A 23,938-nucleotide genomic window follows, 5' to 3' on the forward strand; every position below is an offset into this window, starting at 1 on the left:
TCCATGCAGATGTACTTGATAAAGCAGATGAGTATTTCTTTCAAATTCTATTCCAAGTCTATAAGAGAAGAAAACTTTTCAGAACAAGTTATTAAGATTAAATAATAATGTGGAAACAGATTAATAACAAAATATTATATGGAAGTTTATGTATCATGTTATAACTATGTTAAAAAATTTATCCATAGAAAATTATACCTATATAAAAATATACCAACATACTCATAATGCCTGTATTTAATTACTGGGCCTATGGATTGTATTCTTCTTGTCTCAGTTTTCTTAATTATTTAATGTAAATGTGTTTCATTTTTGTTTAAAAGAAAGCTAAATAAATAAAAATAAAAGCAAGAAAGCTAAAGTAATTTGGGTAAGTTCTATTTCTAATAACTTTGTTCCTATGAGTAACATATATATGCACACTAGAAACAAATAGATGTAATTATGAAGAACTGAAAATAGTTACACTGTTATGTCTTTTTTTACCATTATTTTTACAGTGCCTTCTTTAAAATAAAAAAAGAAAGGTATATTTTGAAGCATTTGGTTTATGTTATGATGACCATCTGGAGAATTATCCAGACTAGGACACTCTTGAGTTGGACAAAAGTGGCAAACTGGAACTTTCTCAGGACAACCGGGAGATATGGTCATGTAACTATAAATTAAAACCTTTGGGATTCATGGTCTAGGGTCAGAAAAGTTACCGTGAGCCCAGAAATGGACCCTCAACTCTATGGTCAACCAATCTTTGACAAAGCAGGAAAGAATATCCAATGGAAAAAAGACAGTCTCTTCAATAAATGGTGCTGGGAAAATTGGACAGCCACACGCAGAAGAATGAAACACGATATTCTCTTACACCATATACAAAGATAAACTCAAAATGGATGAAAGATCTAAATGTGAGACAGGAATATATCAAAATCCTAGAGGAGAACACAGGCAGCAGCCTCTTAAACCTTGGACAAAGCAACTTTTTGCAAGGCACGTCTCTAAAGGCAAGGGAAACAAAAGCAAAAATGAACTATTGGGACTTCATCAAGATAAAAAGCTTCTGCACAGCAAAGGAGCAATCAATAAAACTAAAAGGCAACCTACGGAATGGGAGAAGATATTTGCAAATGACATTACAGATAAAGGGCTGGTATCCAAGATCTATAAAGAACTTCTCAAACTCAACACCCAAAAAACAAATAATCCAGTCAAGAAATAGGCAGAAGACATGAACAGACACTTCTCCAAAGAAGGCATACAAATGGCCAACAGACACATGAAAAAAATGCTCCACATCACTTGCCATCAGGGAAATACAAATCACAACCACAATGAGATACCACCTTACACCAGTCAGAATGGCTAAAATTAACAAGACAGGGAACAAAAAATGTTGGTGAGAATGTGGAGAAAAAGGAACCCTCTACACTGTTGGTGGGAATGCAAGCTGGTGCAGCCACTCTGGAAAACAGTATGGAGGTTCCTCAGGACATTAAAAATAGAGCTACCCTATGACCCAGCAATTGCAGTACTGGGTATTTACCCCAAAGATACAGATGTAGGGAAAAGAAGGGGCACCTGCACCCCAATGTTCATAGCATCCATGTCCATAATAGCCAAACTGTGGAAGAAGCCAAGATGTCCTTCAACAGATGAATGGATAAAGAAGATGTGGTTCATATATACAATGGAATATTGCTCAGCAATCAGAAAGGATGAATATCTACCATTTACATCAACATGGATGGAACTGGAGGGTATCATGCTAAGTGAAATAAGTCAATCAGAGAAACAGAATTATCATATGGTTTCACTAATATGTGGAAATAAGGAATAGTGCAGAGGACAATAGGGGAAGGGAGGGAAAACTGAATGGGAAGAAATCAGAGAGACAAACCATATGAGACTCTTAACTCCGTGAAACAAACTGAGGGTTGTGGAAAGAGAGGTGGGTGGGGGGATGGGGTAACTGGGTGATGGATATTAAAGAGGGCACATGATATGATGAGCACTGGGTGATATATTCAACTCATGAAATATTGAACATTATATCAAAAACTAATGATGTACTATACCTTGGCTAACTGAATTTAAATTAAAAAAAAAAGAAAAAATCCAGTGAAATCATATAGATCATTCAGGTTCCAAATGGCAATAGAGAGGTGGTTAACTACCTAAGTTGGGTATTCTACCTGGACTTTAATTTTTAAAATTACTTAGGGAAATAGGATTGGGGATGGAGATACTACAAATCATCAAGTCTAGGCTTCTGCATTAAGCAGATATTGTTACTAATTTTGGTTCTTGAAATATAGTCATCTGTGAATACACATACACATATAAAAATATATTTATGTCGGGAGTACATACACACATATATACATATTCAATATAGGTATATACATGCCTGATATGTGTGTGTGTGTGCGTGTGTGCATGTATGCATGTTTTGTGCTCAACCATGCCAACTAGGAATGTTATAATTTGGGTTAGTAAGGAGGAATGACACCTAAAGCTCAGAACTGAGGACAGGTCACTATATCACAGTCAAAATTTCCTCCTAGTCATGGTGGCAGTAGAGACCAATTTCATGGGTATATGAACTGTGCAGTTGCTCAAGGCCCTGTGCTTAGAAGGATCCCACTCTTGGTTTATGCTCTGCTGTTGTCATCTCGTAATTCTTAATAATTTTTGATTAAGAGGCCCCACATTTTCATTTCTCACTGGGCTTCATAAACTATGTAGCTGGCCCTAACCACTGGTAAAAGTAAAAAGGTTTCTATGTAGGTGTACCTTAGCTGGTTTGTGTCAAGCATAGATATTGCGAGTCCTTAAAACAGGTAGATTAAAAAAGGAAAAAAAAGGATAGTTTAACATCTATCCAAGGTAGGGTCTCTCCCTGTCATGACTTCAATAACATTATAATAATGAGACTCTATAATTATTATTCAAAGCACCTAAATGTGTATTATATTTAACCTACATCTCCTATCACATAGACTAGATAATACAGATAGTTGTTTCTACCTCCAGCAGCCCTTTTTCATGCTTCTTTTCTAAAAATATGAGATAATGAGATATGACTAGCACCTATGACTAGGGGCGGGGAGAGGGAGAGAGAGAATCTTAAGCAGGCTCCACTCTCAGCATGGAGCCTAATGTGGGGCTCTATCGCAGGACCCTGAGATCATGGCCTGAGCCAAAATCAAGAGTCAGACACTTAAACGACTAAGCCACCCAGGTACCCCATAAATAACTGATTTTAAATTATTAATCAAATATCTTCAAGCTGCAGACCCTCGAGTATTTACCGAGGGCAATTCCAAAGCCCTTGACAGAGCTAACAACGGGGGCAAAAAAAGAATTACAACATAAAGTAAAAAATGTATAACAGGAGTTATATAAAAATATTACAGGGGAACAAAAGTAATTAACTGTTTAGATGAATAGAGAAAGATTGCCAAATAGATGACTTTTGAGTAGGGTCTTAATGAATGGACAGAGATTTGCCAAGTGGGAAAAAGAGAGGAGAGGCAATTATGATAGAGGCTACAGCAAGACCAGGCAGTTGGGCCTAAAAGAACATGGATTTCTGAAAAATACTGAGGTTCACATATAGCAGAGGTGTGTGAAGAATGGAACATGGGGCTAGGAATAGAATATTTGGGGCTAGTTCATATAAAGCAATGTTAAGTACTGTTTCTTCTGTAGGGAATACAACTTATTGGAAGTTTCAGAATGGGGGAATTGTTTATATAAATGATATTTGTCCTTTATAAACTACCCAACACTCCGTATCTACATATGGATACAGGACTTTCAAGGTCTTTCTCAACCCTTAGATTCTATTTTTTCCCCTAGAGGTCAATCTTACCATGTTTTTGAGATCTAAGAGATTATAAATGATCAAGGTAAAAACGATTGATGCTGTAATGAATAAATATAGGCATGATATTTTGAATTATTTTTGCTACTTTTTTTGTCTTTTTACTCCTTAAGACAACCGAATATAATTATGTTAAATATTAAATACATATATTAAATTATATATGTGTGTGTATAATTTTAATTTCAGGTGACTCACATTGATTTTATCTGTTTTTAAAAAAAGATTTACTTATTTATTTATTTATTTAATTTGAGAGAGAGCAAGAGAGACAAAGAGAGAGAGAGAGCACAGAGGGAGAGGAAGAAGCAGACTACCTGCTGAGCAGAGAGCCCAATGCGGGGCTCTATCTCAGGACCCTGAGATTGTCACCTGAGCTGAAGGCAGACGCTTAACCGACTGACCCACCCAGGGTCCTAGTTTTGTGATCTTTAAAAAAGAAGTCAGGAGGCCATAAAATTAATTATTAATTACTGATGGCAAAAATAATTCTTACTTTTGAAAACATATTTTAAAGAGTGTTAAGAGTGTAAAAGGTTCTATAACATTCCTCTGTTTGGTTTTGCTCACATAGTCCTATCAGCTGTCTGGGAAGGTAGGTTTCTGAGAGACAGGAAAATTGAGGCTCACAGAAATTAAGTAATGGATGCTAGTTCATATAGTGGGTAGGTGGCAATGCTGCAACACAACTCAGGTCCTTTGAATGCTCTAAGTTCACAAACTCTGCTGCATCTCTGTGACATGATGTGTTCCTGTTAATGTGACTAAAGCCCTTTGCATTGACTGCTTCCCATACCCTGCAAATTTTCTTTTCCTGTATCTTGTACCAGCACTAAAGACAGGCCTTCATTTGGCAAGTGTATATCTTTGTAACAGTTCCACACATGAACGAAGTATACCTATTTAAACTCCTTCTGTTGAAATGCGGATAATGATGAGAATTACTGATCTTTAAGAGTGATCTTATAATACTCGGCATACATACCAAAAGAGCTATTTTTGATTCTATAACATATACTTCATTTAAACAATATTTATAAATATACCCTCTGATAGTTTATTATGTATGATTTAAAAGATGGGTGGTTTCTAAATTTTATAAAAAATAAAAAAGTGAATATTTTGGAAAAGGATAATACCAAAGCAGTGCCTCAAAAAATGAAGAGTAAATTGTATTTTAAAAAAAAGACAGACTTTTGTTTTCAACCCAATATGGACTATCAAGAATAAGATTTAAAATAAATAAATAAATGAATAAATAAATAAAAGAAAAAATAAAAATAGACAATACTTGGGGTGCCTGGCTGGCTCAGTCACTACAGCACGTGACCCTTGATCTTGGGATCATGAGTTCGAGTCCCACATTGGGCATAGAAATTACTTAATAAAATCTTTTTTTATAGTATATGTGCTGCTGAAGCGAGCACAATGAAAAAATTTTTTTAAATAAAAAATAAGACAATACCTTCACATAGTTCAATAAATAAAAAAGTAGACATTGAGAATTCTTGCTTCCATGCATGTCCTGCCTCACCTGGTTTTCTTTCTTTTTTTTTTGAAACAGACAGGGTTTTATTAGTTTCAGGTGTACAATATAGTGATTCAACAATTCCATACATTACCCGGTACTCATCACTGACAAGTGCACTCCTTAATCGCCATCCCCTATTTCACCTGGTTTTCTAATTTCCCCTCCCATAGGTCACTGCTTTTAATAGTTATAATGTTCATTTTTGAAAATACAAGCAAATGCAATTATGTATGCCCATCCTTTCTTACACAGAGGTTAACACACTATATACATTATTAGGCACCTAAAAAAAACAAAACAAAACTAATAATATATAGTGGAGACTTTTTCTTATCACTACGTAGAGAGTTTCCTGGTATAACATGGTGAAGAAACTACTCAAGGCTGGAAAAGAGCTCTTTGAAAGGATTAGAGGATACCACACCCAGCACTCATAGAGGACAGGAAATAATGAATGTTCTAAACAGCATGACTGTAAAACTTCAAAATGCGTAGAGGTATTGAGTAGAGTACAAAGACTCATGCCTCAGCAGTAAAGAATAATTTGCTCTAGACCTAACATGGCTCTAATCTAGCCTAACAGAAATTAAAAGCAAAGCCAATAAAAAAAAAAACCCAGCACCCAACAATGAAAAATTCACTATTTTTGACATCCATTAAAAAAATGACCAGGCAAGCAAAACAGCAAGAAAATACAACCAATAATGAGGAGAAAAATCAATTAATCAAACTGCCCCAGATCTAATATAGATGTAAGAATTAGTACACAAGGACATTAAAACAATTATGGTAGCTCTATTTCATGTCCAAAAAATTAAGTAGAGACATCTAAACTATAAAAATGACCAAAATCATTTTCTAGGTATGAAAAATACAATGTCTATGAAAAAAACGTAGATGGGAATGATGAATTAAATATTGCAGAAGAAAAGGCAAGTGAACTCAAAGACAGCAATTGACACTATCCAAAATTAAACACAGAGAGAAAAGAGAATAAAAAATATATTAAGAAAATATCAGTGAGGTGTGAGACAAAATCAACCTGCCTAATGTATGTGTAATTGGTATCCCTGAGGTGGGATAAAAATATTTGAAGAAACAATGGTAAAATGTTTCTACATTTGATGAAAGCTATGATCCCACAGATCCAAGAAGCTCAACACAAGAAACATGAAGGAAACTACTCCAAGGTATATCAAAATCAAATTATTTAGTAGTAGAGATAAAGAGGAAAATCTTAAAAGCAGTCATAGGGGGAAAAAAAAAGACACATTACATAGAAAGGAGCAGAGATAAAAATGACAGTAGATTTCTCATCAGAAAAAATGCATGCAAAAAAAACTCTATCAAGCCTGAAAACTTCAGTAAGAGCTGCACAGGAATATAGACTTTCAGTATCAGAGGCAATGCAGTTTTAGAGGGATGCTTAATAAAAGTCTTTTGAATTTTGAAAACATTATTCTAATAGTAACATGTAAATTCTTCATTTAAGGATATTAAAAAAGCTGATGAACAGATGGAATCAATGTCTACTGAAAAAAGTATCAACTCAGTTCCTCTGTGCTCTATGAATAGCATCAAGTCAGACCTTCCTGACAAGTCTGAGGAATCCATCCAATATAAAGAGGTAATGGTTTAACTATCAACAAGTTTTATCCACATGTTCTTCAATTAATTTTTATTTAATTCTTGTAATATTTAGAATTTACAATAAAATATTGCTATAACACTAAATGTATAATGCATGTCTATCCCAAACTTCACTGTAATATCACTGTGATACCCTAAGAAAGTGGCCCTCAAATAAGACCATTTATGTCACGGGCCATTTTGGGGGCAAGAAAACTCTTAAGAATGGGCTTGTTCTTCTTTTTCTAGTTCCTTTAGGCGTAACAGGAATTGAGATCAAGAGTCGCATGCTTTACTAACTGAGCCAGCCAGGTGCCCGGTAATCTACAGATTTAATGCAATCACTATAAAAATACCAACAGGATTTTTCACAGAACTAGAACCAATAATGCTAAATTTGTATGGAGCCACAAAGTATTTTAACTACACTGGAATTAAAATTAAAAAATAAAACAGAATAAAGAGCAAAGGATATAACCAGAGTAAGGAGGTTTATTTCATAATGATAAAGGGGTCAATTCATCAAAAGAACATGACAGTCTTGAATGTTTATGCACATAATAGGGCTCCAAAATACATGGCACCAAAATGAATACAACTGTAAGAACAAATCCACAATAATAATTAAATAATTCAATACCCCTCTCTCAGTAATTTATAGAAGTAGATAGAGAATTTGTAAGGATAAGGAAGACTTGAATAATACTATTAACCAACTTAATATAACTGATGTTTATAGAACATTCTACCCAACAACAGCAAAATGCACATTACTTCCAAGTCAACATAAAATATTTACCAAGATAGATCATATTCTGTGCCATAAAACAAGTCTTAATAAAATTAAAAGGATTCAAGTCATACAAAGTATGTTCTCTGACCACACCGGAATTATATTAGAAATTAATACAGAAAGATCTCTGGAAAATCCCCAAGTACTTGGAAACCAAATAATAATTCTCAAGTAAATGACCTCAGATTCAGCCTAAGAAAACAAGAACAAAAGAGCAAGTTAAGCTCAAAATAAGCAGAAGACAGAAAATAATAAAGATCCAAGCAGAAACCAATTAAATATAAAAGAGGAAAATAAGCCATAAAGAAACAAATACATCAATATAACAGAACAGAGAGTCCAGAAAAAGATCTACACATATATGGAAAATACAATTTTTCACAAAGGTGCAAAGGCAATTCAGTGGAGAAAAGACAGTCTTTTCAGCAAATGGTGCTGGAACAACTGGAAGTCTATATGCAAACAAAACAAACAACAATAAAACAAACTTCAAACCATATCTGGCACTGTGGACAGAAATTAACACAAAATTGATCCCAAACCTAAATGTAAGAACTAAAACTATAATACTTCTAGAAAAAAATGTAGGGAATAATCTTTATGACCTTGGATTTGGCAAAAGTTTCTTAAATAGAGCACTAAAAGCTTGATTTATAAAAGAAAAAATTATAAATTAAACTTCCCAAATTAAAAAGTTCTGTTCTTTGGATGATGCTCTTAAGTGAACAGAAAGACAAATCTCAGATGGGAAGAAATATTTTCCAATCTTTTTTCTGATAAAAATACTTGTATCCAGAAATACAAAGAATATATAAAGAACTCTCAGAACTCTGTGATAAGAAAACAAATGACCCAGTTAAAAAATGGGCACAACATCTGAACACACATTAACAAAGAAGAGATACTGATGGTCAAGATAAAATATAAAAATAATAGCACATAAAAATGTTCAACATCATTAGTCATCAGGATAATGCAAATTAAAACAATAATGAAATACCACTACACATTTATTCTGATGGCTAACATTAAAATGCCTGGTTATCCCAAGTGTTGGCAAGTATGTGGAGTAGCTGTAATTCTCATATATTATAGGAATGTAAAAAGAAAATAATTTGGTAGTTCATTTATTTAAACATACTCCTACCATAAGGTCTACCCATTTAAATCCTAGATATTTACCCAAGAGAAATAAAAGTGCATGTCCACAGACTTACATATGAATGTTCAGAGCGACCTTATATGTAATATCCAAAAACTGCAAACAAACTAAATAACTTTAATGGGCATCAATACCAATGAGCTCAAACAGTGGTACATTCATACAATGAAATACTATTCACCAGTAAAGAGGAACTCTTGATACATGTCACAACATCAACACGTCCGAAAACAATTATGCTGAGTGCTAGAAGTCAGGCAGGACAGAAAACATAATGTATGATTCCATTTACACAAAGTTTTAGAAAATACATAGTAATCTATACTGGCAGTAAACAAATTAGTGGTTGACAAGAGTGGGGCTGGCTGGGGAGAGGGAGGATTAGGAGGGAGTGTTTACAAAAAGCGCTTAAAAATTTGGGGAGTGATTGGTTCATTATGTTGACTGTGGTGGTTTCACAGGGGTACATGTATGCCCAAACTTTTCTAATTGTATACTCTCGTATGTGCAGTTTAAGTCAATTAAATATCAAAAAAAGCTGTTAAAAAAAAGAATGTCAAACAAAAGAAGCATCTGTATTTATAGCACCCAAGTTGGCCATTCTTGAAGTTCTCTAAGAATCCTGAATGGGATTGAGGCATTTTATTGAATGTTATGCAAATGTAATGATAAAGTGGATTGAGGAACAACTAACTGTATTGTAGGTAGGAGGATTTATTTTTCTTAATTGCTGCAAGGTCTGATAATATACACATAATTATGTTGTTAATTGGCACTTACAAGCATATGTGAGTTTCTCTAGATTATATTTATGTGTAACATAGTACGCCGAAAAGAGGTCAAAACACTAAAATGCTTAGTGCTTCCTTTATTTTTCATATTGCCAAATATATAGACATTTTATTAAACTAACAAGTGAAAGATAATTGGGAAGAGAGTTTTTATTGTTTGCTTTTTGTTTTCCTCAGTTTCCTATTTACTTGTATGTGCTAATTCTAAGCCTTGCTATACAGAAACATCCTAATGAATGGTACAATAAAATTGGTAAAAATGTGATCTTTTTGGCTTTATTTTAATTAATTAATTAACTAATTAATTAATTTAAGATTTTATTCATTCACCCGACAGAGAGAGAGAGACAGCGAAAGAGGGAACATAAGCAGGGGGAGTGAGAGAGGGAGAAGCAGGCTCCCTGCCAAGCAAGGAGCCCGATGTGGGGCTCGATCCCAGGACCCTGGGATCATGACCCAAGCTGAAGGCAGACGCCCAACGACTGAGCCACTCAGGCGCCCCTGCTTTAGTTTTTTTTAAAATAAACTTTATTTTAGAATAGTTTTAGATTTAGGGAAAATTTGCAAAGACACTAGAGTATTCATGTACCCTGCACACAGTATCCCCCAGTGTCAACATCTGACATTTCTACGGTGCATTTGTTACAACAAATGAGCCAGTAGCAATACATTATTAACTAAACTCCATACTTTATTCAGATTTCCTTAATTTTTACTTATTATTCTTTTTCTGCTCCCAGATCTCCTTCTCAATACATTACATTTAGTCATTATGTCTCCTCAGGCTCCTCTTGGCTGTGACAATTTCTCAGATAGTCCTTATTTTTTATGAACTTGATAGTTCTGAGGAATACCAGTCAGATACTCTGTAGAATGTCCCTCAATTTGGATTTGTCTGATGTGCCTAGTTTTTAGAAGTAAGACATTCAGCCTATACTAATCGCACTTTTCTCATTCAAACTTCAAGTTTAATTGTATTCTGGGTCTTGGAGACCCTGAGACTGGCCTACAGCACCCTAAAGGGGAATGAACATAAGAATGGGGTTGTTGAGTAGGCATGCATTAGGACTACCTGTGCAAAGGTGAAAACACTCAGACACCCAGGCTCCTGGCCATATCTCTTTCATTTATTCAATTACATTCCCTTGAGGTGACAAATGTTATTTTCTAAAAGCACCCAGATCTCAAACGTTATTGATGAGGCTATAAGATGTTACCAATTAGCTTAATGATTTCACAATACTAGTAAACACTTCTCAAAGCAAATTAATATGTATGAAATTTACTTAAAAAATAAAAAAGGGCACATATAACACAGATACTCTAAGGAGAATCTAGGGAAAAGGAAATTGTAAAATCAATTAGGAGACTGCAGTTAGAAAAGATTTGAGAATGGCGTGCAGCCCCATGACATAATCAGAATTACGAAGTTTCCTGATGCAGGTTGTATTATTCTAGACCTTTTCTTCATGGGAGGCTTACTTCACAGGCATTTTTGTAGACCTCTCTTCTAATATTTCTTCACTTCTTAGCCATTACATATGGAACAAATTTACTTATTTTGCAAAAGTTCGTGCTGTTGTCTGACATCTGAAAACTGACAGTAAGGGATGACATTTCCGTAGTTTTGCCTTAGTGAGCATTGACGTTCCTGTAAACTGGAAGGTCCTGCATTTACCCATCTGTACCACCTTTACTCTGCCAGGTTCATGATCTAAACTAAATATTTGATTAAGGTATATATTATATTACAGTTTATTATAGCACGGATTAGTGTCTGAGTCTTTCAAATCACAAAAATGCCTAATACTTTAAAAGGGAAAAAACTAGGGGTCCCTGACTGCCTCAGTCAGTAGAGCGTTTGATTCTTGATCTTGGGGTTGTAAGTTTGAGTCCCACATTGGGAGTAGAGGTCATTCTAAAAAATTACAAAATAAAAAGGGAAAAAACTATGCTCTGAAAAACCTATAAAATGGGCTTCCAATTATCTTACACACGCAAGGTACTATAAAGTGCACTACAAAAATACATCTCCACTACATCATCATAAATGTGATCTAAAACTGATGTACTAGCCGTAGGAAACAACACTAATTGATTAATTGTTTCAGACTTAAAACATAGGAGAAATTTTGGAAGTCAAGACCTCCTAGAAAACTGGTTAAAGAAATTTGAGCTGATGCTTTGTTTTTTAACAAGAAGTACTGTAAAAATAAAGGAGGTAGTGGAATCCATTCCACTGATTTTTCAGATGTCTCAGAGAAGATGTGGTAGATTTTCAATGTCTTTGTTGCTATTAGTTCTTCTAGAGAGTACCAATTTGAAAGAATTTCCTAGTATCTTCTCCTCTCCTTCATAGTTTAAACAAAGCTAAAAGCCAGACAATTAGGTATTTAACAAAAAAAGGTCAACAGGAAGGTAGGTCTCTATTTGACACTTTGCTGGCATTTTTTTTTTAGATTACTTTGCAATTCCATGCACAACAATAAATCACCAGGTAATTAGCTTGCACTTTGAAATAGAGGGTGTTTTAAAACAACCGTCATGGAAATGCTAGGACAGAGATAAGGGCCTGAGGAGGCTAGCTAGCTTTTCACCAGTGGTGGTCATGTGCCTTGAATAAAGGTGGGCAAAAGGAAAAGAAAGAACAATGTAAAGCTGTGAGCATTTGAGAGGGCCTGAATTTAACTGGTGGGTCAATTAACAGGGGTAATATACTCTCTGAAGAAGCCTGTAAACACAGAGTTCTCATGTCCCACAGCAAGCAAGGGGTGGGAAACCTATGGAAGGCACGTTCCCACTGACTGCCTCCTAGCAGGTTGGCTCAGGTTAACTTAGGGCTCACTGATGACATATGCTCCATGATGCAATACAGTCTTGTGGTCTTCAAATTCTTTTTTTTAAGCTGCAAAATCCTTTTATCAAATAAAAGCACATGTGGAAGCTTAATAGATTTAAATTAACGATACAGATTAATGGTTAGTTGCCATTTGAATTTTTGGGGTGGTGGTGCACAGCCCTACCTGCTCATCCACCCTATCTCTCTACCTTCCTCCACTCCTCAAGAGGCTCCTGGAGGGGCACCCGGGTGTCTCAAGTCAGTTAAATGTCTGACTTCAGCTCAGGTCATGATCTCAGGGTCCTTGGATGGAGCCCCATGTCGGGGTCCCTACTCAGTGGGGAGTCTGCTTCTCCCTCTGCCCCTCCCCCTGCTCATGCGCGCGGGCTCTCTCTAATAAATAAATAAAATCTTAAAAAAAAAAAGAGGCTCTTGGAAAACCTAGTACCCTAGTTCTCCAAGAATACAGTCCAAAAAACCTCTCGTTACTGTTTTACAAATTTCCATCTCTTTGAGCTACTGAATTTTAATTGACCATCTGCTATAAGAAGGTCTTTATGGTAGTTTTATGGAAACACAGGACTTTTGGTGTCTTAACTACCTAATTATGATGTTGAAAGCCAGCTGGCTTCCCATTCTTCTGAGTCAGCACTGGTTCCATAGCTGAACAATACAGAATTAGTGTCAGGTCACTTCACCTGTCCAAAAATGCTTTCTCTTTTGTAAAATGGAGTGGCAAATAGCAAAATGATCAGCCCCTCAGAAGCCATATTTAATAAGTGACTCACCTCCTACTCAACCTCTTCTTTTCAGTTTGCAGGGATCTACTCATGTGAATACACACACACACACACACACACACACACACACACACTTAGGTTAAGACTATTTAGAGAGTAAAACACATTCAAAATCTAAACTCTTTGATGAGATGAGGCCACATGTACTACCTAATTAGGAATATGGAATAGTACTCTATAGTACAATGTTTCCTTTTTATAACCTGAAATATCTCCATTCTCCCTTCTAAATAAGTTAACACATCAGTTAATAATTGATAATAATAAAATTATTCATAGCCATTTAATACCCTTCTCCTTCACTTAACTTTATTAAGCAAATATCTGTGGAAAAATTACAACAAGAAGTAAATGGTGTGCAAGAAGAGAAAATGCTACAATAATTAGCTCATCTTTCTCCCCAAAGAGAATTATATCTTATTTAGCCCAGAATACTGATCTATAAATAATATATTAGAGGTATCTTATTTGGTAGCAATTAGAAAAATTAATATCTTATATAGAAGATTTTCTTGTGGGGGAGGACGAGACTTAAGAATAATTTAAATTTAGAGAAATCACCAAGATACTTACTTGTATCATGGAAAAATATTTTGCTATATTTTTAAGGCTTTTTATTGTATTTTTTTAAGACTCTGAAATGTCCTGCTAAGTAATAACGATTTAAACCCATTTGTGAAAAAAAAAATCCATGAGCTATACATACAATAGGATCAAAATAAGCAGCTTAAGGGGACAAAAGTGAGTCTATTATAAGCTGACATGGGAGCCTCAATTTGGGGTATGTTTTTTTTCTTTCCCAAGGAGGCAATGTGGTTTTAGAAAAAGCCTAGTGTTTTGTTTTTCTGTTTTTTTTTTTTTTAAGATTTTTTATTTATTTATTTGACAGAGAGAGAGAGACAGCGAGAGAGGGAACACGAGCATGGGGAGTGGGAGAGAGAGAAGCAGGCTTCCCGCCGAGCAGGGAGCCTGATGCGGGGCTCAATCCCAGGACCCCGGGATCATGACCTGCGCCGAAGGCAGATGCTTAACTATTGAGCCACCCAGGTGCCCCTGTTTTTCTGTTTTTTTAAACTCTGGTAAAATATACATAGCATGAAATTTACCATTCTAACCATTTTTAAGGATTGGGTCCTCCTGGATCAGAGAGACCAGTTCCTTCTGTGTCACTATTCTTTTATATTCAGGCTTAGATTGTTATTTTTTTTAGTGGTCAAATATACATAACATGAAATTTTAACCAGTTTCAACCATTTTGAAGTGTACAATTTAGTAGCATTAAGTACATTCATATTGTTGTGCAACCATCACCACTATCTAACTCCAGAACTTTTCCTTCTGGAACTCTACACCCCTTTAAACCATAACTTCCCATCCCCCCCTTCCCTTAGCCCCTGGTAACCTCCATTTTACTTTCTATCTATGAACATGACTATTCTACGTATCTAATGTAAATGCAATTACATGATATTTGCCCTTTTGCAACTGCCTTTCAGTTAGTACAGTATCTTTTAGGGTCACCCATGTTGTAGCATGTGTCAGAATTTCCTTCCTTTTTAAGATTGAGTACTATTCCATTGTATATACATATATTTTGTTTATCCATTCACCCGTCAATGAGCATTTGGGTTGTTTCTACCTTTTGGCTATTGTGAATGATGCTGTTGTGAATACTAGTATACAAATATCTGTTGAATTCCTATTTTAATTTTCTTGGGTATACACCCAGAAGTGGAATTGCTGGATCATATGGTAATTCCTATCTTTAATAAGAGGCTAATTTTGAAGAGTGATCTGGATTAAGATTTTGTTTAAGTCCCTAGCAGATGTATAATCTTGGGGCAATATAGCATGGTGGTTATATGAATGAGCTAAAGAAAAATGTCTGGGTCCACGTTTTGGCTTCACTGTTGCCTAGCTGTTATTCAACCTCTCTGTGCTTCAGTGTGCAAATATGTAAAATAGGAAAATAAGTGTTCTTATCTCATTGGGTTCTTATAAGGATTAGCTACTACCACCCATTTGTTCCTTTATTATACCTAAAATAATGACTCATGAATGGCTTCAGGGGGTCTATAAACCCCTCAATATATATTATATGTAAATCTTTGTGTACAAGTGTAATTTGTAGATTTTTCTGAGGAGTTACAGTGGTTTATTTTTCCCTTTTTTAGTCAGATTCTCAATGGGGACCTGATCTATCAAAGGGGGAGAAGCACTACCCTAAAATAAATTAGTAGTCTATAATTTAACACCAAGTCTAATAAATGTGAGCTTGATTAGGCAGGCTTATAAAATGTTCCATGATGCTTTTAGAATGAGATAGTCTCTATGCTACCTTTGTTCTTCTGGCTAAATTCCAGCCAAGGAAATCCCCTTGCAGAAATTCCCTTTCTGTTCTCAACTATTATAATGTTGCTACAAATGGTTTAAAAAGAAAAAAAAAAGAAAGAAGAAAAAAATGAATAAATCCCTAATTCTACATATAAAAAGCAAGATATTTAATTGACAAAGATGCACCAACATGTGTAATAATTAACCTATCTTTAACTTTGGATAGCCACTTCTTTGGGCTTAATTTAATAAAGTAGCCCACAGCTTAATGCAGTATACCAATTTTCTTATTGCTCAGTTCTCCAAGTAATATAAATATGTTAAGGGGCCTCTGAGGAAGATCAACAGAATGCATCACAGTGAGAAAGAACAGTAATGATAAAGAAAAGCCCATGAGGGCTGCAACAAAGCAGCTCTGTCTCTTCAAAGAATAAAACTGTAATGGAAACCCTTCCCTCATAATTAGCAAAGGGTCTTTTTAAAAGTTCTCCATTGATGTGGTGTAGCTGACCCTCCCTTAGTAATAATTATTCCTAGATTTGCATACCACTTTTAACATTTCAAAGAGCTTTCACAGGCTTTATCCAAAAGTCAGTGTGGGCTTCCTTTGCTTCCCCAGGGGCCGAAAGGTGTTTACTGCCATCCCTTCTCTACTCGGACTGAAAGGAAGCCTGCTGCATTGGCATGCTGGGTCCAAACCAGTAGCAGAGTGGAACCACGTAGACTGTAGCATAAATCTTTATCCACTGACCCTAGGTCCTCCTCATGAGCAAGATAAGTGAAGCAAAACTACTTTGCAGCAAGCCTAACTTAAGAAATCCAGAAAATAGAACTTCAGGCCTTGAAACATTTGAAACAATCTGACTTGCAAGTGATAATAGTAACTAATAGATAATTTAATAAAGTAGTGGGCACTCTGGCTGCCAGTATCCATTTCTGGTTGCACAAAGTTAGTATTTAAAAAGAAAAAGCCTGTAATTTTCTTAGGCAGAAAAACACATTTTCAAACAAGCTCACAGTAATATGTGTCATGAAGCCTTCTGAAGGGTCTGAAGGCCATGATTTAAAAAAGGGGTTGGGAGACACATGAAAAAGTGTTCAATATCGCTCGGCATCAGGGAAATCCAAATCAAAACCTCAATGAGATACCACCTCACACCAGTCAGAATGGCTAAAATTAACAAGTCAGGAAATGACAGATGTTGGCGGGGATGCGGAGAAAGGGGAACCCTCCTACACTGTTGGTGGGAATGCAAGCTGGTGCAGCCACTCTGGAGAACAGTATGGAGGTTCCTCAAAAAGTTGAAAATAGAGCTACCATATGATCCAGCAATTGCACTACTGGGTATTTACCCCAAAGATACAAAAGTAGGGACCCGAAAGGCTACGTGCACCCCGATGTTTATAGCAGCAATGTCCACAATAGCCAAACTGTGGAAAGAGCCAAGATGTCTATCAACAGATGAATGGATAAAGAAGATGTGGTATATATATACAATGGAATATTATGCAGCCATCAAAAGGAATAAGATCTTGCCATTTGCAACGACGTGGATGGAACTGGAGGGTATTATGCTGAGCGAAATAAGTCAAACAGAGAAAGACATGTATCATATGACCTCACTGATATGAGGAATTCTTAATCTCAGGAAACAAACTGAGGGTTGCTGGAGTGGGGGGTGGGGTGGGAGGGATGGGGTGACTGGGTGATGGACACTGGGGAGGGTATGTGTTCTGGTAAGCGCTGTGAATTGTGCAGGACTGTTGAATCTCAGATCTGTACCTCTGAAACAAATAATGCAATATATGTTAAGAAAGAAAAAAAGAAGAAGAAGAATGTAGCAGGAGGGGAAGAATGAAGGGGGGGAAATCGGAGGGGGAGAAGAACCATGAGAGACGATGGACTCTGAAAAACAAACTGAGGGTTCTAGAGGGGAGGGGGTTGGGAGGATGGGTTAGCCTGGTGATGGGTATTGAGGAGGGCACGTTCTGCATGGAGCACTGGGTGTTATGCACAAACAATGAATCATGGAACACTATATCTAAAACTAATGATGTAATGTATGGGGATTAACATAACAATAAAAAAATTTAAAAAAAAAATTAAAAAAAAAAAAAAGGGGTTGGGGTCGCCTGGGCGGCTCAGTCGGTTGAGTTTACTCTTAATTTCAGCTCAGCTCATGATCTCAGGGTTGGGAGACTGAGCCCTGTGTTGGGCTCCATGCTCAGCAGGGAGTCTGCTTGAGATTCTTTCTCTCCCTCTCCCACCGCTCACTCTCTCTCTCAAATAAATAAATCTAGAAAAAAAAGTAAAAGTAGCGTTGCCCATTGAAAAAAGTATTCAATGGTTTTTCGTATCACTGCCACCAACTACTCTAACAAATGCAACATAATTTGGTAAGGGACCATCCCTGCATTGTGGTCCTGAAGCACGTCAGTAGTATGCAGTAAGCAGGAGGTCAGTGTGAGGTTAGAGGGCCCAGGGCTCTTAGAGGAGGATGGTTCAAGGGCAGGACAAACCAGACTGCTTCTCCACTGGAGGTGAAATTAAGTTAAAAAGTCTTTGGGGGTGCTCTAAAGAGGAAAAGTGGTCACAGAAGAGAACCCACAGGTGTGTACAGAAGAGGCTAGGAGTGAATGTGGTTATAGCTGCGATGGTGGTAGTGGTGTAGGGTTATTATGGGGAGGTGTAAAGTGCAGACCTATTGGAAAAAAGGCATATATGGGATGACTGCTTGGGTATCAGCCTTCTATATGTTTTTAGCACCAACTATAGCATCTTCTTCTCTCATCCAAATCATTTCCATCATGTATAAGTTTTTACAAGGGTGAACACTCTGCATCAATACCTTAAAGACAGCTCTGAACTCAACAAATAATCTACTGCAGAGCCATACTTTCTTGTGTTAAAAACAGTGTTGAACCAGGAATATGGAAATAAGAAATGATCTGCTCACTTACCTTCTCCAGTGCAGCTTGAACAACTGATTCACTTTCTGTATCTAGGGCAGATGTAGCCTCATCTAAGATCAGGATCTTTGGGTTTCGAACTAAAGCTCGAGCAATAGCGATTCTCTGTTTCTGTCCTCCACTCATTTGTGCTCCTTTTTCTCCTACCAAGGTATTAAATCTCTAATGAAAAAATAGGAAAGAGCACAGAAAGAGAAGGCAGCATGATCAAATCATTTGAACAGGAAATGACAAACAATCACAGTTGTGTTTTACTACCCAGCTTAATCACTACTTCAGCCTGGCTGCTTTTGACCTTTAATTTTTTTCTTTGTAAAAACAAACAACTATTTGAAAAAAAGAGTCTAGTAAAGAGAAATTTAGCTAGGACTAAGAAAAATTTGGCTAGGACTAAAAGAAATGAGAACGGGGACTCCTGGGTGGCTCAGTCAGTTAAGGGTCTGCCTTCGGCTCAGGTCATGATCCCAGGGTCCAGGATCCCAGGATGGAGTTCCACATCTGGCTCCCTGCTCAGCGGGGAGCCTGTTTCTCCCTCTGCCGCTCCCCCTGCGTGTGCTCTCTCTCTCTCTCTCTCTCTGACAAATAAATAAATAAAATCTTAAAAAAAAAAGGAAATGAGAACATATGATCATCAAGGATTTTTAGGTAGATTAACAATAATTTGAACAAATTTTCAAAGTTTTTAAAGACAGTTTTATAATGTACTAATATCTTTAAAAGGAGTAATACACAGTAATACAACTACATTCTTAACTATTATTTGAAAGGTTTACTAGCAATTTAATATATTATCTACAATTTCCTTCCTGGATATTTTGAAAAGAAGTATGAGAAGATTAATGCAAAAACAAACTTCTCAAAATATTTTTCCATCTTGGAACACTTTTTAGACCTTCTTTTGCTTATTTTATTTTTTATATTTCGGGATATACATCTTTAACAGAGTAGATATTAGATATTTGAAGTTGGAGGTAATTTCTAAAACTAATGAAACATAGTAATATTGTATTGGAATAGGTCTATGACCTAAAGCTCATTTCTTCAAGGATATAAATTTAAATATTCTTTCTAAACCTTTGATTATTCTAGAGTCTGACCTTCACATTTTTAAAAAACATAAACCTTATTGAGAAATAATTTATACACAATAAAATGCACACATTTTAAGGATATGGTTCTATGAATTTTGACAAATGAGTACAGCCATGTTATCACCACCCCAGTAAAGATACAGAATATTTCCATCACCCTAGAAAGTTCCCTCATGAATCTTTCCAGTCTAAATCAACACAATGATTTGATTTTTATCATTATAAATTAATTTCATTAGTTCTAGAACTTCAAATAAACAGACTCATACAGTGCATGCCTTCTTTTGACTCATTTGTTAAGAGCAGTTTTAGGTTCATGGTACAATTGAGAAGAGGGTATAGAGATTTCCCATATACCTTTGCCACACACATGCAATGTCCCCCATCCCACAGGATGTCCCCTCATCCAACATCCTCCACAAGAGTGGTACATTTGTTACAACTGATGAAGCTATATTGACATATCATAATCACCCAAAACCATAGATTACATTAGGATTCACTCTTGGTGGTGTACATTTTATGAGTTTGGACAAATGTATAATGACATGTATCCAATTGTTATAGCATCATACAGAGTATTTTCACTACCCTAAAAATCCACTGCGCTCTGCCTATTCTTCCCCACCTCCACCTCAAACTCTGACAACCACTCATCTTTTATTACTGTTTCCATAGTTTTGCTTTCTCAAGAATGTCATATAGTTTAAATCATACAGTATGTAGCTTTTTCAGACTGGTTTCTTCCACTTAGTAATATGTATTTAAAATTTTTCCATGTTTTCATGGCTTGATTGATCATTCTTTTTAGCACTGAATAACATCCCATTGTCTGGACATACCACTGTTTATTCATCCATTCACCTACGGAAGGACATCTTGGTTGCTTCCAAGCTTTGGAGATACAAATAAATCTGCTATAAACATCTGTGTGTAGGTTTTTGTGTGAACCTAAGTTTTCAACTCCTTTGGGTGAATACCAAGGAGCATGATTAGTAGATAATATGGTAAGAATATGTTTAGTTTTATAAGAAACCAACAAACAACTTCCCAAATGCCCATACCCTTTTGTATTCACACCAGCAGTGAATGTTGCTCCACATCCTCGTCAGCATATGGTGTTGTCAGTGTTTTGGATTTTGGCTATTCTAAAGGGCATGTAGTAACATCTCATTGTTTTATTTTGCATTTTCCTGATGACATATGATGTGGAACATCTTTTCACGCACCTATTTGCCATCAGCATATCTCCTTTGGTGAAGTGTCTGTAAAGATCTTTGGCCTGTTTTTAAATCAGGTTGTTTTCTTATTGCTGAATTTTAAGATTTGTTTATATATTTTTGGATGACAGTTCTTTCTTGGATATGTGTTTTGCAAATGTTTTCACCCAGTCTGTGGCTTATCTTCTCATGCTTTTCTCATTGTCTTCTGCAGAGCAGTTTTAATTTTAATGAAGTTCAACTTCTTTCATGGTTTGTGCCTTTGATGTATTGAAAAAATCTTGCAATACCCAAGTCATATCAGTTTTCTACTACATTTTCTCTAGGAGTTTTATGATTTTGTATTTCATATTTAGGTCTATGATTCATTTTGAGTTAATTTTTGTTAAAGGTATAAGGTCTGTATCTAGATTTATTTTTTTACATGTGGATGTCCAGTTGTTCCATTTGTTCACTGAAATGAGCAATAACACACATTATATGTGATCTGTTGTATTGCCTTTGCTCTTTTGTCATAGACTAGATGATTATATTTATGTGAGTCTGTTTCTAAACTCTATATTCTGTTCCACTGATCTATTTGCCTATTCTTTCACCAATACCACACTGTCTTGATTACTGTAGATTTATAGTGAGTTTTAAAGTTAGAGGGTGTAGTCCTTTAACTTTGTTCTTCTTCAATATTGTGTTGTCTATTGTGGGCCTTTTACCTCTCCATATAGACATTAAAATTGGTTTGTTGATATCCACAAAATAACTTGCTAGGATTTTGATTGGAATTGCACTGAATCTATAGATCAAGTTGGGAAGAACTGACATCTGGCAATATTGAGTCTTTCTCTCCACACACATGGAATATCTCTCTATTTAAAAAATTCTTTTTTGATTTCATTCATCAGAGTCTTGTAGTTTTCTTTATATAGTTCTTGTACAAACTTTGTTAGATTTATACCTAAGTAATTCATTATTTTGGATGCTAATATAAATAGTATTGTGCTTTTAATGTCAGATTCCACTTATTCATTGCTGATATATAGGAAAATGACTGACTTTTGTATATTAACATTGTACCATGAAGCTTTGCTATAATTGCAATGTGTACTTTTTTGGTCTGTCTTACCTAGCATATTTTTGAGATTCATCCATATTGTGTGCATGAGCAATTCACTCCTATTTATTTCTGAGCAGTGCTTCACACAATGTGAATCTACTTTGGGTTACCAAATTTAACAAAAACAAAAACAAAAAACCATGGGGCTCAGTTAATTTTGATTTTCAGTTAACAGTGAATACTTCTTTAGCATAAGTATATCTCATACAATATTTAGGATATACTTATGCTAAAATTATTCATTGTTTATCTGAAATTCAAAATGTATTGAAAATCTTGTATTTCATCTAACAATTATATATCAACCACAATTTGTTTATTCAGCTGCTGATGAACATCTGCACTGTTTCCAACTTTTGAATAGTATGAATAAAGCTGCCATGAACATTCATGTACATAATGTTCTTGAGGTCATATTTTCATTTCTTTTGGAAAAATTTGTGGAAATAGAATGCTGAGTCATAAGTGTATGTTTAACATTATAATAAAGTGGCAAATTTCTTTCTAAAGTAACTGTACCAATTCACTTTATTCAGAATGAATAAGAGATTTAATTGCTTTACATCCTCATCAAAAGTTATTGTTATTCTTTTTAGTTTTGGCCATTCTAGCAAGTGTGGAATGGTATCTCACTTTGGTTTTACTTTGGATTTCCCTGTTGACTAATAATGTTGAATATTTTTCATGTGTATATTGTCTATTTCTTTTTGTGGGTGTGTGAAATATCTGTTCAAGTTTGTACACTTTTTTGTTTTATAATTGTGTTATAAGAGTTCTATATATATCCTGGGTGCGTGTCCTTTGTCAGATGTGTGTATTGTGAATATTTTCTTTCACTCTGTCTTGTCTTTTTACCTTCTAAATAGTGTATTTTAAAAGGTTTTAATTTCAATAAAGTTCAGTTTATCATTTTTTAAATAGTAAATACTTTTCTATCTAAGAAATCCTTGGCTACTTCAAAGTCATAAAGGTTTTTCACCTAAGTTTTTATTTTTGAAGTTTGATACTTTCAAGTTTTTCTTTTTTTTTTTTTTAAAGATTAATTTATTTTTAGAGAGAGAGAGAGTGAGCACAAGTGGGAGGAGGGGCAGAGGGAAAGAATCTCAAGCGGACTCCTTGCTGAGTGGGGAGCCTGACTTGGGGCTCAATCACATGACCCTGAGATCATGACCTGAGCTGAAATCAAGAGTTGGATGCTCAACTGACTGAGCCATCCAGGTGCCCCTTGATAGTTTAAGTTTTTACATTTGATCTAAGATCCATGGCAAATAAATATGTGTGTATGGGGTGAGGTAAGGGCCACATTTCACTTGTTTTTCTCATATGGATATCCAATTTTTCCAGCACCGTTTGTTGAAAAGACTTTCTTTTCCCCCACCAAATTAATACTGGCCTTGTCAAAAGTCATCTGACTAGATATGCGTGGGTCTATTTCTGGCCTCTATTTTATTCTACTGATCTACATGTCCATTGTTGTGCCATTTCCACTGCCTTAATTGCTGTCTTAAAATTAGATATTATATATCTTCCAGCTTTGCTGGGTTTTTTTCATAATTGTTTTGCCTATTTTTGGTCCTTTAAATTTTCAAATAAATTTTGGAATCAGCAAGTCAATTTCTAGACACACAAAAAAAGACTACTGGGATTTTGACTGGTATAGCAACAAATTTATCAATTTTGGGAGAACACATATCTTTAAAAATACTGCATCTCTAAATCAATGAATAAGTTACATTCTATTCATTTAGATCTTTAGTTTCTCTCAGAAACATTTCATATTTTTC

At 35.5% G+C, this 23,938-nt stretch overlaps 1 protein-coding gene across 1 annotated transcript in view; it reads right to left on the reverse strand.

Annotated features, from left to right (window-relative positions):
- ABCB5 (ATP binding cassette subfamily B member 5) overlaps positions 1–23,938 on the reverse strand; it is a 119,635-nt gene that overhangs the window by 64,235 nt on the left and 31,462 nt on the right. Inside the window, exon 13 of the mRNA XM_032401225.1 lies at positions 18,724–18,894. Within this exon, the coding sequence (XP_032257116.1) occupies positions 18,724–18,894 (171 nt within the window). The remainder of the gene's footprint in view (positions 1–18,723; positions 18,895–23,938) is intronic.

The sequence above is a fragment of the Phoca vitulina genome, unplaced genomic scaffold (genome assembly GCF_004348235.1).
Source record: "Phoca vitulina isolate PV1807 unplaced genomic scaffold, GSC_HSeal_1.0 scaffold4, whole genome shotgun sequence".
Taxonomy (NCBI): Eukaryota; Metazoa; Chordata; class Mammalia; order Carnivora; family Phocidae; genus Phoca; species Phoca vitulina.